General features: G+C 40.8%; 1 protein-coding gene across 3 annotated transcripts in view; it reads left to right on the forward strand.

Annotated features, from left to right (window-relative positions):
• Positions 1 to 16548, forward strand: part of MOCS1 (molybdenum cofactor synthesis 1) — a 30779-nt gene extending 14231 nt beyond the window's left edge. Inside the window, exons 5-11 of one of the 3 annotated variants that reach the window (XM_050315301.1) lie at positions 4684 to 4745; positions 5992 to 6103; positions 6388 to 6500; positions 7116 to 7226; positions 8038 to 8158; positions 9418 to 9465; positions 13332 to 16548. In XM_050315301.1, the coding sequence (XP_050171258.1) occupies positions 4684 to 4745; positions 5992 to 6103; positions 6388 to 6500; positions 7116 to 7226; positions 8038 to 8158; positions 9418 to 9465; positions 13332 to 14203 (1439 nt within the window). In that variant the 3' untranslated portion in view covers positions 14204 to 16548. Of the gene's footprint in view, positions 1 to 4683; positions 4746 to 5991; positions 6104 to 6387; positions 6501 to 7115; positions 7227 to 8037; positions 8159 to 9417; positions 9481 to 13331 lie in introns of all 3 variants that reach the window. The other 2 variants (XM_050315303.1, XM_050315302.1) reach the window with 2 other exon arrangements.
• The last annotated feature ends 1597 nt before the right edge of the window (positions 16549 to 18145 follow it).

An 18145-nucleotide genomic window follows, 5' to 3' on the forward strand; every position in this document is an offset into this window, starting at 1 on the left:
GCCATGGTATAGTAACCATGGTGATATTGGATCAAGGGTTGGACTTGATGATCTCAGAGGTCCTTTCCAACCCATCTGATTCTATGATTCTATGTTCACAAAACCAGATGTTCCTCTTATAGCAGCTGGGAACTAAGAACTGAACTTGTCATGAGTAGTGGCCTGTTCTGGAAGTTATATTTGGGTATGCTAGCAGTAGTCTCACTTGTGGTTAGTTATGTTCCCTATCTCCACTACTTTTTAATAGGGATAAACATAAACCATGCCTGAGGTAATTTGAGGAGGGCTGCTAGCTTTGTAACTTCTCTCCAACTGAGCGAGGAATTCCACACGAAGTTCCAAAAATGCTTGGATTTGCCCAGTCTTAGAGATCCTTTCTTAAATGAATCTTAAAGCTTGTCTTGGAGTTCAGCTTCATGGTTGGGCTTATTTCCAAACTAAAACTGGTAGGATCTTGTGTTATTCTCTTTCGGTCCAGTAATGTAACTTCGGTGGTCTGTGAACTAATTCCGACAAAACCTCTAAGTAGCCACCAGATGGTGCAACAGCCTAAGATAGATGTAGGGATGTGGAAAATACGGAATGCTATGAGAAGTAATGTCAGCATTTGAATCACTGCTATCAAATCAAAGTTCTGCTGACAGGTGCAGAAAGGCTCTCTATGGGAGCACTACTTCAGGTTTCTATATCATGATGCAGAAACCTGTTCCTGTCGTAAATCTGACTGGAGCATTACCCTTCCAGCATAAGCTATGGCATTAATCTGGTTGTTTCAAGGCAGAATTGGCTCCCAGAGTGGTATCTGGGAGTATCTAATCACAAGCAGGTGTTGACTATGCTCTTTCCTTCTGCTCTGTGCATTTGAATATTACCTAGTTTGTGACATTCATTAGAAACAAACCCTTCTTTTGCTACTGAAGGGGCAAACCTGAGCCTCCAGCTCTTGAATTATAAGGCCACAGCTCTTCATATCTGATTGAAAGCTGTTAGGAATGTGCTGCTTATAAAGTAAACTAAAAAATATTAGGAGATGTGGGTAATTTTTATTTGTGTAAGTGTTCTCTTCCCCTCTTTCCCTTTAAATAAAAAGGATCTTTAACAACAAAGAGAGAAATTGCTCAACTGAACAGCATAGAGAATGAACAGGAAAAGTTCTATTACTTTTAAAGAGGAAAATAAAGTTTCTGAATCATACTTTTTTTTTTTTAAGTGGAGATCAGGTAAAAATAGTAACACTAAATTATGGGGCTGTTTTCTTTTGTTAGGGTTAAGGGCTGAAATGATGTAAAAATACTCTTTTATTATTATTATTATTGTTGAGGGGTTTTATTTAATAGGAAATTTCCAGTTATGGAATGAGCAGAGAATAAAGTGCCTGTCCTAATGTACTACCCTGTCTCCTGTGGCAGTTCCAGAGGTAACAAGATATAGCTCTATTAAGGTGAAAGGGATTCCTGGTCTTGGACTCCTACAGGCTGGTAACTTCCCTGGAAAGTAAAGGTGTCATCTGATTATGGAGCTTATCAGGAGCTCAAGAAAATTGGAATTAATTCTTCTGCTCCACTGGAAAGTCATTCTAGGCTTTTAAGAAGACACTGAAAATATGTATCTTTGGTGCAAGTGCCCTGCATTACATCTGCTCTTACTTCCAAATAGTTGAGATAGAGGAAATGACTTGAGATCACCAGAGATTTCACTAATGTCTGAAAGCACATTAGAGGACCATAATGTTTCTACTTCTTCCCATCTACCACGTTCTAAGGAATAAACAAATGAAAAGTGCTTGCTTGAAGGTAGCCAGTCTAACATGTTTCATGGACTGTGCCTTCTTTTTTTATTCAGTACAAGGAAAATGAGATCATTTTGTACTGTAATTGTATCCTTACACGTTGGCCTGAAGTCTTTCTTGCTTTAAGGATTAAATGGTGGGAGGTGTTGTCGCACAGAGGATTGTTCTGGACGGGTCTATGGTTCTCTGTCCTTCAAAGTTGGCTACAGTTCTGATTTCAGAAGAAATCTAATATGATGAAAATATTGAAATGTTTCAATGGGTGGAAGAGGAGAAAGGTTGTAATTTTCAAATACCGAAAAAAGCTTTACAAACTTCTGTGACTTGACAATGTTTCCCAACACAATGACATCTAGTATTCATTTCTGCTCTAATGTTTTGAAATGTTTTGATTTTATTCTTTTTTTTGTTCCATTGCCACACAAAGACTTTGATTCAGAAGGGATGTTTCAATAAGCATGGCAATACAAGTGAACCAACAGCTTTTCATAGAGAAAAAAAACAGAAAGCATTAACATGAAAATATGAAATGCAGTAATGGATTTTTTATTTTTACTGTAACAAATTTTTGTTTTAATAATCACCCCTCCCCTTTTTGTTTTAAATAATCACCCTGCCCCAAAAATATTTGAGTGGAAATAAATTCATAGTTGTTGCTATTCAGAAAAGCTAAATTTTTTGTTTGCTTGTAGAGAGTTTTGAGAGTTTTTCTAAACCATGCTCATGTGCAGCCATGGCAGTAGGTAAGAGGCAGACCTGGGAAGGACATTGAGTTAGATGTATTGCAAGATGTAGAGGTATTGAACAGGATTACAGTGAGCTGAGCCCAAGCATGAGAGTTTTAAAACATGTAGAGTTTTTGATCTGTTGCTTGCCAGTGGTTGCTTCCTGGCCTTTTTAGTTATGTTCAGTTTCACCTTTCTGCAATCCTGAGGTTACACGTAAGATTTTCTGAGCAGTTGCAGAGATTTTTGATCCCATTCGTGGCTCTGGATTGTGCTTACACAGTGTATCATTATGTCTGTTGCTACATTCTGCCTGCAAACTTGCTTAATTGGAATGAGATCTGTCACAGGGGCTGGAAACTTCCTGGGCACATGCACAAGTAGGTGATGATTGAGAAGGGTGACAAGTCATAACTTCAAACACTTTCTTGCAAGAGTTATTTCACTGTCTTCTCTGTATTCTTCACTGCTGTTCTTGCAGCCAGGACTAGCATTAGGACTGGCTTATAAAACAATTATATCTTCTGCTTTTCTGTGTCCACGCTTTATAATGTCTTTACCAGCTAGAGAGCAGTTAAGTGAAATTTTTGTCTCTCTTCCTTTTTTTTTCTGACTTTAAACTCATCCAGTATTAAGTATGCACAGAATACTGTTCCGTTATTGCTTATTTCAGTTAAATACCTACAGACTAATGAAGGTATGATCTCTTCACTAGAGCATCTGAATTTCCAGTAGATAGGGAAAGGTGGATAATGGACCTATGCAGAAAAATATATGACTAGGAACAGCACAGGGATGGTCAACACAATCTTCTGGAACATTTTGCCCTTTTACTAGCATGTGTTAAGTATTTTGCTGTTGAAGACTGCAGCTTTGGAAGAAGAAGCCTAGTCTCATGTGGTGTCTGGTCTCTCATACCTGAGTTTCATGTGCAGAATGGGAACAGAACTTAGTTTAGAACATGACAGGGTAGAAGAGACATTCACAAACATGGTGCTGATAGCTCAGCACACCCACTATGCACCCAGAGCTCGGTAGTTTTCTGTCTTGTTCTTGCTGCTGTTCAGCTTTGTTCTCCACCACTTGGTGAGTGTGGCAGGGAAGGAATAATATGTCAAGTCTAAAATGATAACTTTGTGAAAGGTCTTACTTTAAACAAAGTTGACAGAAGGGGTGGTTTGAATGAGGTAATTAAGAGGCTCTCCTAAAGGACTTTGGAATTTCAAAACTGCATTGTTGCTTTATTTTTCTTTCAACTTTAAGAGGTAAATGTAGGGGCAAAGATACTTGCCCTGAGTCAAATATATTTTTTGTGTCTGAGAGAAGCTGAAAGGTGTAGGCCACCAAACAGCAGGATGAAGCTGGACACTTCACTCCTTGATGTCACTGTAGTTTTTAGATCTCTTTCATTTGTTTTTGAGGATCAGAGGCCAACTGAATTGCTTTTCTGAATGCTCTAATCCCTGCCATGTTTTGCTCACTAATTTCCCATGTTTAGTCATAAAACGATGATCCTGTAAGTGCTGCCTGTGATCTTCAGACTAATGGGTAATCAGTAGCTTTGGGAAGCCAATTACATCTGTAGCCAGAGTTGAACAGGGAATCAAGGGGCTTTTGTTTGTTCCCAAACCCACTCCACTTTATAAAAATCCTTTTAAAATTCACTTAGCAGTATTGTTTGTCTGATTCAGAACAGTGAGATTCTGCCATTGCAGCAAAGACATGAGCTATTACTATAGAATAAACATTAATTTATTATTCTTTCTTCTTTGCATCTGGAGGTAGTTCATAAATTCTTTCTGCTTCCTTTAAGAACAAAATAACAGAAGGAAAGTTGAGGGGGAGAGCTGGGGAAGTGGAGAATCATATGCTAATACTACATGGATATCCAAAGATAAAAAAAAAATACAAGTATTATTGATTACTCAAATACTAGTTAAATAATGATCTTGGTGACCTGAGTACAGGAACACTGGTGGTTTTGGGGGTTGTGAGGTTGGGGTATATATATAATTGAAGTCTATTTATTTGCAGCTCTTACTACTTACAGCCCTGTCTACTGAATCAGATCAGTTTTATGGGTCATTTCTTTGTCTTGTACTTAATAAGCTCCTTTTGCATTCTGGTTTTAAACAAGAAAAATTATTTTTCTTTCTTTTTGTATTTTAGGCTTTCACAAGGTAATGGAAGGAATCCACAAAGCCACTGAACTTGGCTATCGTCCTGTTAAGGTAAAGCCAGAGTTTATTTTCTCTGAAACTGTTGTGTTTTACCATACATACAGCTCACCTGATGAGGAATTTATTATATTCCACCTCATTAATAAATTTTTGTAAAACTGGATAAAAAATTCAGTAGATTGAAGATCACACCACAAAGTAACAAGGAAAACTCATTTCCTTGTGCAGCTGAGGGTACAGGTTCATACTGCCTCAGCCTACTGACTTCTTTGCAGCAGGCTACAGAATGATCCTGCTCTGTATTTGCCTCCTCCTACCCTCTCTATTGAATTGGCACTGGCCCAGCTGTGAACCTGGCCAGGGGAGTTAACAGGCAGAAATTACCCCCCAAAAAAAGAGATTTTCTCCTGGTTTATCTCCTTTAGCTTCTTACAGAGTGCCGGTGTGAGAGCAAGGGAAAGTGAGTCCTCCTTTGAGGGTGCAGGTAGACCAGTTTCACTCTTAACATGAAACCCCACTCTAAGTCACCTGTTTGCAGTTCTGCACCTGTGGGTCCCTTCAGTTTCACCAGTGCTTTGGAAATTCTATTATGTGTAAGTGGTTTAGGCTATAGAGCTGTGAAAATCATTTGAAATTAAACTTGGTTTTAGGCTTTCCTGAAAGCACTTAAGTACTGTGGTGCATGGTGTTTGGACGTAAAAGTCTGCCTTGCTTACAGAAGTGTTAGCAACTCCACAGCTATCTGTTGTTCTTCAGATAAAACAGAGGACCTGAGGCTCCAATGTAAATATTGTTTATGAGGAATGTGTGAAAAACTGAGTGTGTTAACCTCTTTTTTGGAGGAAGATCTAGTCATCCTGCAGCCTACGGTTACAGAGTGTGCTGTGAACACTTCCCAGTTCAGGGAATTTGCCTATGATCTGCCATAGAGAGTGTTATAGAAGGTAACTTGCCATTTCTTTTCTGGAAGCCATACAGTGTAGGACTGGGGAGTGGCACTGTCATTTTAAACAGTAAAAGCTGCCATACCTTAGATAGGTAAGACAATACTTGTGTTACCTAGTTTTGTTATTAGTTTTCCATTTAGCAAGGCAACTTTAACAACTTTAATTAGCTTGGAGCAAAAACTTAGACTAGTTAGGGAGAAATTATCATCCATGCCAATTTCTTTCATAATTTTTATTTTCTAAAAAAAAAAAGTTATTTCTATCTATGTTGCCTTCTGCAAGGACTGTGAAACTTTGTGTAAGTGGGAAGTACTCTGCTCACTAATTTCAGGTGTCTGTCTTACCTGCAGGTAAACTGTGTGGTGATGCGAGGCTTGAATGAGGATGAACTGCTGGACTTTGTGGATTTCACAAAGGACCTGCCCGTTGATGTGCGGTTCATAGAATACATGCCCTTTGATGGTAAGTACTCCTGCTTTGAGATTCTTCATGGTGTGGAGTGTGCCTTGGGCAGAGGTGAACCTGGTTGGTGATTATTCACCCCGGGGACTTGTCTGGAAGTTGAGCTCCTTTGGGGAATTAGGAATTGCCTGAAATTTTATCTTTGCTACAATTAGTAGCAGGATTAGGTGGGGCTGAGACACCTACAGGGAAAAATGAGATTTGTGGAGAATGTGAAGGTGGTTCTCTGCTAATTAAAAAAATAAAGACACAGTCTAAAGTTACACTGGTTTTATTAATTCTAGGCAATAAATGGAACTTCAAGAAGATGGTGAGCTACAAAGAAATGCTTGATACAATTAAACAGCGATGGCCTGAATTGGAGAAATTACCCTGTGAAAGTTCCAGCACAGCCAAGGTGGGGTTGGACAAAGAACATGTGAAACATGCCCCCATTCTTTCTCTGCCCCAGGTCCCCAAAGTCTCCCAAGTTCAGCATTGATCTGGGGTTTTGATCAGACTGCCTGCATGTGGTTTGACACTCAATAAATGCTAGTCATAGTTTTTACCTTTACAAATACAATGTGTTTCCTAGATGCCTTGGTCAGATATAAAGAATTGCCAGGCCTGTATCCTGTATTTACAGCTTTTGAAACTTTTTTCTGTCTATGACTGCACATTAACATGGCTGATGGAACAGTTGTTCCGTGAAATAACTAATGCTTTAGAGTGCATAGTGTCACATGGATGATTTCTAGCTCATGGCTGCTGCCTGAGTGTTATGCTGCCTACTGGCATCACCTGTTCGTTGATAACTAGGAGTGCAAACATTTAACAAGTTTGGAAATTTCCAGAAACGGGGCAGAATAGACTGTGGAACCCCTGATGAAGTTGATTTTTTGTTTCTTTCATATGACTTTAGAACGAAAGAAAATCTGTGTCAAAAATGTCTTCCAGTCTTTGGACAAGTGGAGCTTTAAATATTAAGAGTCTGTGTCTGATTCTTCTTTTTTTCTCCTCTCGATTTCTTTAGAGTTATAAGGTGCCACATTTCCAGGGACAAATCAGCTTTATCACCTCCATGTCAGAGCACTTCTGTGGATCCTGCAATCGGCTGAGGATAACAGCAGATGGGAACCTAAAAGTTGGTAGTGAAAGAGGATTCTCTTTGCTTTCATGCAGTGAAAATAGTGTTGAAATGCATCCCATAAAAGTAGCTGGGATGTAAAGACACATAATTATTACCAGCTAACTCCTGTTTATTTATCCTGTATGTATTCTTGTTCCATCTTGTCAAGCTATTAGGGAGATGTTACATCACTTTTTTTTGGTTTCTCTGTTTTGCTACCATAGTTAACTTCAGTTGTAAAACATGGTTGCAAGAACAGTAAATATAAACATTTATTCTAATCTTTGATTCAAAATCATCCTAAACATGTGACAAGCAGATGATTTCCCATTAAAAAAGGATCCAAGCAGCTGTGAGGGCTTGGCTTTTGCGTTCCACAGGGATCGTGTCTTTTTTCCCAAACATCTTGCAACTCTTCTCCTTCAGGAGCAGCCTGTACATTTGCTCAATGACTGTAGAAAGGGGAGGGATAACCATTTCCTGCCACGTTGAAACTGGCAGTTTCTGGGGGAAAATTAAAGTTTTCAATTAAAAATTGGCACTTATGTATTGTCACCTGATATTGACAACAGCTGTGCTGCTGCTGAATGTCAGATGACCGAGGCAGCCTGAAGGCCCAATGAGCTTAGGTTGCATAAACATCCCAGGCGGTCTCTGTGTGCACATGAGGAGAGATAAAGAAAACAATCATCTCCATAAATGTTCCCTTCAATAGGGTAGGCCTCTTCAAAGCTCTTGACTCTGAGTTTAGTACAAAATACTTGTAAAAGTAATTTATTTTATTCTTTCTCATTTCTTGGCTTCTGTTTCCTTGGATTGGCTGCAGGTGTGCCTTTTTGGGAATTCAGAAGTGTCCTTGAGGGATCACCTACGGTCTGGTGCCTCAGAGGAAGAGTTGGTTCAAATCATTGGAGCAGCAGTGGGCAGAAAAAAGAAACAGCATGCTGGTATGTTTTTTTGTAACTGAGAAATAGCAACAGTGATTAGGGGAAAAAAGTGTCCTGGTATTCATAACCTTCCACGTGAGTTAGAATCCAGACTGTCTAAAAGACTTTGACTTTTGTCCTCAAAGAGATGCTCGTGACAGCAACAGCAAAGTGTAAAGCTAAGCAGTTATACTGGATCACTTTTTTTCTTAAAATTAGTTTGCAGTAAAATAAGTACTAAAGCTATTGGGCTGTCAATCCAAGTACTTGCAGTACTTGTTTCTAGAAGTGACAGATCTCTCTTTGAGTATGCAGAAGTCTGTAGTAACTCGTGTAGTACTCTGCATAAGGTACACAAGGTCCATGATGATGCAGTCACATTCTCAGGCTGTATTAGTCTTCTCTGAATTTATATTAATATAAACAGTCACATCTTGAACCTAACTGTATTTTTGTAATCTGGCTGCAGCTGGGAATGCTGACCTCTTGTACATGAACTGGCTTTATCATCATGGATTAGTCCCCTTTACACTAAAAATATGCTTTGGCCCTTTTGTTTTCTTGCACATTCTGACAGATTAATAACAGTGGTTTTTCCCCTTTTTTCATAATGTGTAAAACAAATTTAAAGGTAGCCTTTAAATCCTGAGTGTAGACTAACTTGAAAAGCACATTGGTCTGATAAAATAGTGCCTTCTAAACACAATGGAAGGGGTGGAGGGATTGGTTTCTTTACTTTTAGACCATTTATTTATGAATTTATGGTTTGGGAAAAGAGGGGGTGGGTGGGGAAGAGTCTACTAAAGGCATTTTGCCATCAGCAGCATTTACCTGACACCGTCTTCTTCTAGTTTGTGTTAATCTTAGTATTGTCCCTGGGACGTTCTGTGACTGAACTTCTTTGAACTGGAACACTTATTAGCCACTTCTCTATAGAACTAGTACAGTCAAATACTATTGTTGAGAAACAAGACAGTCTCAAGTTGTTAGAATTCTGCAGGAGGTAGACTGTAGCTCACACAATGGAAAGCTTTCTGGGAAAGGGTTCTACAGTGTGATAGACCCATAGCAGCTGGATGCCTGGAGACTCTGGCAGCTATGGTTTTAAATAATACCAACCTAGACTCCCCCTCTTCCAGTTCCCTTAGTCTTTATTGAGCTTTGTTTTTCCTAGCATGCAGGTTGCACTGTGAAGAGTAGAAAACTAAATATGTAAACCAGATGCATGACTTAACAACTAAAAAGCCAGGATTTTTATGTGTTCCTTATTTTATTTCTAGGCATGTTTAACATTTCCCAGATGAAAAACCGGCCAATGATCCTGATTGGTGGGTGACAAATCAGTACGTAAAAAACATACAATGATTTTGTTCAGTTTCTGTCTTTGGGGAAGCAGAATAGATTGGGCTTCTAAGTCTGTCTTGTATCTGATTCTGGCTTAGGCTTAGGCAAAGAAATAGGCTTCTTAAAAGGCAGTTGTGATTAATGTGCTGAAATGAGAGAGAAGGAAAGGTTTAACGTCCATACCAAGTCTTATCCAGTCTTCTAATTGACAGCACTGGTTTTTGTTCTCAAATTATGGAAGTTCATTACATTTTCCAAAGGGATAATTAGCTTTCCTACCTTATTTCCTATCATCTTCCTTCGTATTTAACAAGAATAGTATAGTAACTTGTAAGACAGTTTGGGGTGAATTTTGACCATATTGCCACACAGACATAAAGGATGTAGGATGGACTTTTATCCCTCGATTAAGAAATACAACTTTGCTTATAATATATACAGCCAGTAACCTGACAGAAATGCAAGTGTTCCCACCTCACTACTTCATTACTTCAGAATCTGAATCATGGGGCTTTGTTCTTTTGAAATTACCTCTCACTACTGCAAAGTCTCAGAATATAACTGTGAAACCCCTGTGGACTGAGAGCTTTTCTGCTCCTTCTTGTATCTCTTGAAGATATTTGCTAACTCTCCCTTCTGCCTGAAGCTCTTTTTGAGAGTGATATAGCACTGCTGAGGTTCTCTTAGTGATTTTTTACAACTCCTTCAGTGTGATTTTACCTCCTCTATGCCTATGTTTCCTGTTTCGTAAGATAGCTGTCTTCCCAAAGACTTAAGAAATGGTTACAGGAGTTAGTGTTGTGAGATTATTGATAAGGAACAACAGAACGTCTTGCAATTAAAGGGCAAAAAAACCAAAAGCAGTAAGGGTGGAAGAGATGAATGTTATGTTTCAAATCCAAGCTCTCGTCCTCCCACTGATGTTTAGGAGTAGGTTAACTGCTGGGCAGCTTAAAACACAGGTTTAAAAAAAAGTACCCTTGGGGAGGGAAACGTGCATTAATTCACATTAATTAAGGTCTTTTAACATAGGTCTTCACTGGGAATATATTTCACTTGGTGTCCCCCTTTAAAGGGCCATTTCCATGTTGAGTGGTGCAAGATTGTCTTTCTGAGCTGGCTTTTGCTCTTTTGATTTGGCCACTGCTGCATTGTGTTCCAGGAAAATGGGAAGGAGGACGCTTTGTTTCAAGTGTTTGCATTAGGAGAAAAATTCTGGTTTTCTTAAGATGAAAAATACTATATTATACTTTTGACAGCTCTCTGGGTCCTACATAATTTTTCAAGGTGCCTTTAAAAGGATTCCCACGCTCCAAAGTTATCATTCATAGCAATGTTTGGATGTCTACAGATCAGATCCATCCCATTTCCTTCAGAAAAGTGCTTTGTCTGACATACACTGAAAGAGGCAGCCTGTCCAGGTCTTCCTCCCTCAGCTGTTCCATATCCCTTTGAGACTGACTGCTGGCAGTCACCGCATCACTGAAGAGACTGGAGATGAGTGGAGAGTATCCTGTGACACATGGGGAATTATTAGGAGATTTCCTAATTGTGTTTTGAATTACTTAGAAACTTCAAATAATGCTGGCGTGCAAGCAGTCAGTGGGGGAGTGTGTGCATGGAATTAATTTAATGAAATTCAGTGAATGCTGTGGAAATCACTAATTGGTTTTGCTAGGCCCAGTAAGCCAAACCTGGCATCTTCCCTGCACTGCTGTTGTCCAATCCTTTGCTATACGGTTTGTATCCTATTTCCCTTAACCAAAATATTCCTTTTGGCAGGTTGTTCTCCTCATGGGTTTACTTCAGTTATGGGAATTTCCTCATTAATTTAAGTACCTCCTGCCTTCTTTTCTACCCCTGAGATTGTGCTAGTTGGAAACTAACACAATTAAACTTCAGGTGCAGTAACAGGAGATGGGATTTGTCAGATGGTTTTGGTATATTGTGCAGTAGAAAACCATTATCTGTGTTTGTGTAGGTATGTGAGCAGTTTGGGTGAAAATAGACATGACTAGGTACAACTTCAAGTGTAGGTTGTTAGAAAAAGCGAAGATGCTTTGCATATATTACTGCCTATTACTGCCTGTTTACTTACCACACTGCTTCTCTTCCCTGCCCCAACCCATGTGTGTTTACCCTGTGGAAGGAAGTCCTTGTCTGCCTTTGCAGTTCAGCTTCTTCTGATGACAAGACTCCTTGCTAGGGGTTTAGCTTCAGCTTTAAAGTTAATCAGGGAATCCAGAAGTACTTTTCATTCCCAAATTTTAAAGGGAATATTAAGGTTAGGTCCTACTATGAGGAGAAAGGGAAAGAAAGAAGGGATAAGCAAAATTTTCTGTGCTTTTCCAAAGCAGAGCAATGTTACACTTAGTACATTTATATCCATTTAATCCCATTCCTCTGAAGGTAAATACATTACCTCCAAACTCGCAGAAATCTTAATTTTAGTGGATAGGCCATCAGCTGTAGAACAAAAAGGGCCTTTGTCTAAAGCAAAATTACTGCGGTGATTTAAAAAAAAAAAAAATAGTATGGCTGATTTAACCTTCAGGAATGAGTACTTTGAAGTTTGGAGGGTACTCTGGATGAAAAAGGTCCTAAGTACAGTAGTCTTGTTTTGGCAGAGGCTAACAAGGAAGAGATTGGTTGGTTTGTTTTTAAAAAAGGAGGGGAACGGGGCACAACTGGGACCTTATCCATGCTGTGTCTGGCATGTGGACAGTCCCAGGCAATACCTATAGGTCTGGGCAGCAGAGGTAGCTCAGCAATGTGCAGACGGGTCAGGAAGCTATTTTGATGCACTCGTGGATAGGCTGAAAAGGGAGCCCCCAAATACCGGAGCTACCAAAGGAGGTTATTGAGCAAAATTCCGAATTCCATGTTTCTCAGAACAGAGAAAACAGGAGCTTCAGAAAAAGAAAAACATGCTTATCAATGAGGCTGTTAAACTGGGGCTTAGCCACTTACCTCTATACTTCTTTTTTTACTTACAGAACATTTTATTCACTTTTATGTGAAAAAGACTCCTTCTGTCTTCACACTTGGCATTTAGCCCAATGCAAATGCCAAAACCAGGGGATTAAATGGTGAAAAGGGGCAGGAGGGCCTACTACCTCTCTGCCAGCTAGGAGCTCTGCCAGCTCGACTTGGAACATACTTCTGAGTAGATTTAAAAGCTATCTGTCAATGAGGGGAGTATGGTTTTCCCAGTGCTTAAACTTCAGCTGTCATTAACATGTTAAGAATTGGCAGTAATGAGAGGTTCCCATCACCCTCGGAGCTTGTAGACAGTGCACTTGCAGATGTAGTGCTTCTGGTCCCTGCTGTCCTCAAGTGCAGGCATGACCCTTCCCTGCAGAAGGAGATGAAAGGAGGAAGTGCAGCTGCCTGTGCTGGGACGGAGGTGTTTGGAAAGGCAGAGTTGAGAAGCTGAATGTAAGAATTTCCTTTTAACACTGCCAGGCTTTCAAAAAAAGCCTGGTGCTACGATGATCTCAAATGATGCTGTGACTCATTTTTCTTCAGAACTGATGTTCTTATAAGGTTTCCCGGCTGTTGTTTCTCAAAAGGTGTTGATACTTTTTGAAAGTAAATTGTTTCTTCTCATCAGGGACCTTGAAATATGTGTTTTGAGTATTGAGGTCTGTAGTAGCAAACCAGGAAATGCAGGGAACCAACTGATGAGACAGAAGAGAAAGAGCTTGAGGATATTCACAGGATTATTGAGGTTTCTGCATCACAGGAAGTCACAAGCAATGCTCTAATAGGGTTCTCACCTGCTACAGAGAGCTTAGCTTTCCTGTTAGTAAGATGTATTCTTACGTTACTTTTTGGTTTTCTTCCCCAGAGCCTGCATTGATGTCATTGCCACTATGCCAAGATGCCCTACAGAATCCCTCAAATTCAAAACAGTGGGGCCACACATTTAGCCATTGGCTGACTTTGAGAGCAAGTTTACCCAAACAAAAGAGAAAAGCATTAATGAAAAATAAGCTTACAGGACAACTTTTCCTGCCAAGATCTCACCCAGAGCAACAGTGGCACATAACGACAGGAATTCTACAAAAGCAGCTCAGAGGCTACTGTGTCTTCCAGAAGGACCCAAGCTCCACATTTGATACAAAGTGCCTTGACACTTCTCCTGTTGGCCAAGTTTCTGTGGACTGTCAGTCCAAAGAGGCAAGTTCAGGATCTGAATTCTATACCCCGGATTTGGGATCTTGCACCAAGGTACCTCGTGCCTCTGACAACTTGACTCACACTGATGAGGAAGGACGGGCCACAATGGTTGATGTTGGAGGGAAGCCGGATTCAAGAAGAAGTGCTGTTGCTGGTGCTGTGGTCCTGCTGGGTGAGAAGGCATTTGGGATGGTGAGACAAAACCAGGTGAAGAAAGGGGATGTGCTGGCAGTAGCCCAGATTGCAGGAATTCAGGGAGCCAAGCTGACCAGCCAGTTGATCCCGTTGTGTCACAACATCCCGCTCTACCATGTGGAGGTGTCTCTGAGCCTGGATGAGGCTAGATATGCAGTGGTGATTCGCAGCTCCTGTCAGACCTGGGGGAGGACAGGTGTGGAGATGGAAGCTCTGACAGCTGCCAGCCTGGCTGCCCTGACAGTGTATGACATGTGTAAAGCAGTTACTCATGACATTGTGATCAAAGAGGTGAAGTTGCTTAGTAAGACAGGTGGGCAGAGGGGAGATTTCTCAAGGGTCTAGGTTAATATCCCGATACCTCCAGCCCTCCAGATGACCACTGCTCGTGTTTGGCCTCTTACAGAAGAACTACTTTTTCTCAGCTGGTGAGCTTGGAGACATCAGCAGGTATACACTACAGCAATCCCATGACTCCGGCATTGCCTTACTCTGTCAACTTACTGCTGGATGACCAGTGGAGCCACTTATCCCTGTTAAAAACCATGTGTGTTTTCTAGGGGACGGACAACCTCTCTGGGCAATCTGTTCCAGTGCATCATCACCTGCATAGTAAAGAAGTTCTTCCTAGTCAGGTGGAATTTCCTGTGCATCAGTTTCTCTCTGTTGCCACTTATTCTGTGGTTTGGCATCACCAAGAACAGCCTGGCTTCATCTTCTTGGCACTCTCCCCCCTTCCAATACTTATATATATTCGTGAGGTCCTCTCTCAGTCGCCTCATGGAGGCTAAACGAGCCCAGCTCCCTCAGCCTTTCCTTTTAAGAGAGATACCTGCATGTAGCAAATATCCACATAAGATTTTCAAAACAAAAAAGAGTATGGCAGCTGCCCAGTTCTCTGCCTTGAATGCTCTGTAAACATGGTGCAGAAATAGGAATTCTAGGTTTGGAAGAATTATTTGCTGATCTGAAAGACATGTTTTAAAATGTGAAAATCATGTTCTGGTATTTTGTCCTTAGCAATGAAATACATTGATGCCCTGTGTCACATGCTTAAGGGCTTAATTGTGCCATGCACAGAAGCGGTATCAGCTCTCCCTGACATTAGAAAGAGTTGTCACACCAAACCCTAGAAGACTCCAAATTTTTTAATTCCACAGTGCAGTTCCTAGTAATCAGCAACCTGCATAGTCCTGACAGATAAAACAAAGCTAATACTAGTAGCCACTTGAAAGAGTAAGGTAATTGCTTCTGCCTTGGCCGGAGTGTTTTCCTGCACGTTTCTCTGATTTATTTTCATGAAGTCATCTGGCCTTGGAGCACTCCAATGTCTCCATAAATACAGCAGTGGCCACTGTCATGTAACATTAAATAGTTGTGATAATTGACTGTCCTAGATAAGAAATCACTTAACATTCTTGTTAATACTGATGGATCCTTTTCAGATGTTAATTTAAGTGCTTTAAACAGGGTGTTACTAGTTTTCTGCTGCTTATGGGTAATGTGAAGTTGCATATGCTTCAGGGTACTTCCTCTCCATACGCACAGAGTTGAAGACAGCTCTAACAAGGTCAAAGACTCTAAAAAAAAAGGCATCTTAAGCTTTGCAAGTAGCTTCTTCTCATGAAATAAGGTTATATTACTGTGAGCATTAGTAAAGCACACACCAGACTGCCACATCCATCGTGCTCACTTAAAGTAAGCACAGGTCTAAGATGAGGCAATAGGTTTTACTACAAATCCTTTACAAATCTCATACACTAGCTACCATAAAAGGCATTTTTTCCATTGCGGGTGAATTAATTTGATTCTTCATTCATAGTCACTGGGAGCTAAGGCACATACAGTGACAGACATATCAGCTATAGCTGGAAGGGAAAGGAGTCTAGAAAACTTGATGCCCAAATTCCATGAACATTTGCACACCTACCTTTAGTGTTACAGTCCTGACTCCCTTGGTATCACTGTGCCTCTCAGGAGTGTACCTATCGCTGCTGTACTGAGCACCAACATATTCTCACTCATCCTGCAAATACAAAAGACTATATTCGTCTTGGAACTGCTGTGCCCATAGCACAAAAGTTTCCTTAGCTCAGCATGGAAACAAATTGCCAGGAAAAGGAAGCACATGTGTAACCTGCTAAGTTAACTGAGTTACACAAGCACTTACCTGCCCTCACCGTACACAAAGCACCCAAACTTTCCCCCAATCTCTAGATAATTTTGAAAGTGAAAAGGAGACTAGATGTGCTCAGTAGTAATAAAATGATGTTTTAGGCACATGATTGGCTGCTGAGAAGTTTGCTGTCATACTATAAAGTTCACACAAAGGACTCAGGACCATACAAAGGACTACTGAAGCACACACATGACCACCAAGCACATCTTGCTACTTACGCACATTTCACTACCTTGTTGGCTTGAGAGTGGCTGGAATTGTAGGGCAAACTGACTTTGGTGCCATTTTATGCTCATGTTACATTATCAAGTCTTTAAACTATGCACATTTATAGGAAATGAACCAAGCATGAGTCAACAGAACGTTTTGTGGGAGAAATGAGGTGAGAACACTGGATGTTTCAGGGGTCCTGGATGGGCCATGGCATACTATATGTTGATGAACTGACTACTTTTTGGAGGCTTGCATTTTTTTGTCCACTGTATTTTTAATAAATACTAGTTGTAATGGACTCTGTTTTGCATTACTTTGAATACCCTCTTCATTCAGTCAAAGGAACATTTACGTTTTAATGCATGAGCTTTTATGAACAGTTACCTTGGGACAAGCAACAAGACAGCCTTTACAAGTTGCAATAATTAGTCAGCAATTAGCAAGGGACTGTCACAATAACTTATTACTATAAAAAAAATCTGGGGTTTTTGTTGCTGTTGAGTGAAACTCATCACAATCTGGCTGTTCTTAAACTGTGTAATCTTGTGGGTTTAGCATTATAATTTATCATCTCTTGTCATTATCCCAGCTTCTGCCACAAGCCTGTTCTGAGTCAGTGGCTGTGTGTAACAGCACTGCTTTTTGTTGCAGAGGAACATAAAGAGCTGGTGCCTCCAGAGTTCTTCCTCTTAGTCTGAGTGACTGCACGCTGAAACCAAAATCTGGCAAAGTCCTGTATAAAAGTGCGTTCCTCCTGTATCATGAATAAGTTTTAATGGAAATTCCCCTTCTGATCCATTTGAGCTTCTAGAAAAGCTCTCACGTCTCCTGCTACCAAAAAGGCGTGTTCCTACCTGAGGAAGACAAGTCCATTGAGCTGTTCACAGTAACCACCAGAGGGTCCAAGAAGGCAGAGATGGCAGCTGTACTCCCAAAGGGTCTCTTTCCAGGTACAGCTGTGGCACTTGGGGACATGGTTTGGTAGTGGACTTGGCAGTATTAGGTTAATGGTTGGACTTGATGATCTTAGAGGTCCTTTCCAGCCTAAATGACTCTGATTCCAACTGCTGCCAATCCTGAAACAAGAGCGCAAAGCTTTACATCCTTTTTCTATGATGCTTCCTAATTTGGAACCAGGTTTTTGAAGATTTAACCAGAAGGAACATAGTAAAGCACCAAACCCACCACCTCCTTCTCCCGAAGGGTGCCATAAGAGCACAAGTTGCACTTCTGTGCATATCAAACAAAACCCAGATGCAAATACTGCAGCTCGTGGCAACCCTCACAGTGCATGTGCAGTAGAGCTTTTGCCTGCTGGAAACTCACTTTTCCCAGCTCACACCCCATTTGCATGCCACTGTCTGTTCACTGCAAATTTAGCCTGCGTCCTTTGAGGCAGCTTGGCTTATCTTTCCTTCATGGCCACTTCCTGATGCTACTTACTCCACCCTTGGATTGTCCTGTTAAAGATTGGATGCAACAGGGCTAGTCACTTAAGAATTCTTAAAGAGATTAAAGCTATGTCATAGAGAGCAGTGCTTTCAGAAAGTGCTGGGAGAAGAAGAGGGGCATGGAGGGAAGACACGACTTGAAATACCTCAGGGAGGGACCTTTTCTTCTGAATAGGAACCACGCAAAACCACATTCTAAAAGCAACAGCAGCTGAGCACTAAAAAGGGGAATGAATTTTTTTAGCTACTCTAAGCCTCAAGTGACCTGCAGTAATTCCCTGTAAGTTGCTGACGTTACTCAGCTTTACATGGGATTTGACTGAACAGAATCTGGCTCTTCGGTCCACCCCTTCCTTGGTGCTTTGCTAGTTCTCAGCTCCTCCTGGCTGCCTCAGGAGCAGTCAGGCAGGCCTGTAACAGCTGAAAAATGGCTGCTGCATCGTG

This window comes from Myiozetetes cayanensis, unplaced genomic scaffold (assembly GCF_022539395.1).
Source record: "Myiozetetes cayanensis isolate MyiCay16 unplaced genomic scaffold, myiCay2020 scf2-11, whole genome shotgun sequence".
NCBI classification, from domain to species: Eukaryota; Metazoa; Chordata; class Aves; order Passeriformes; family Tyrannidae; genus Myiozetetes; species Myiozetetes cayanensis.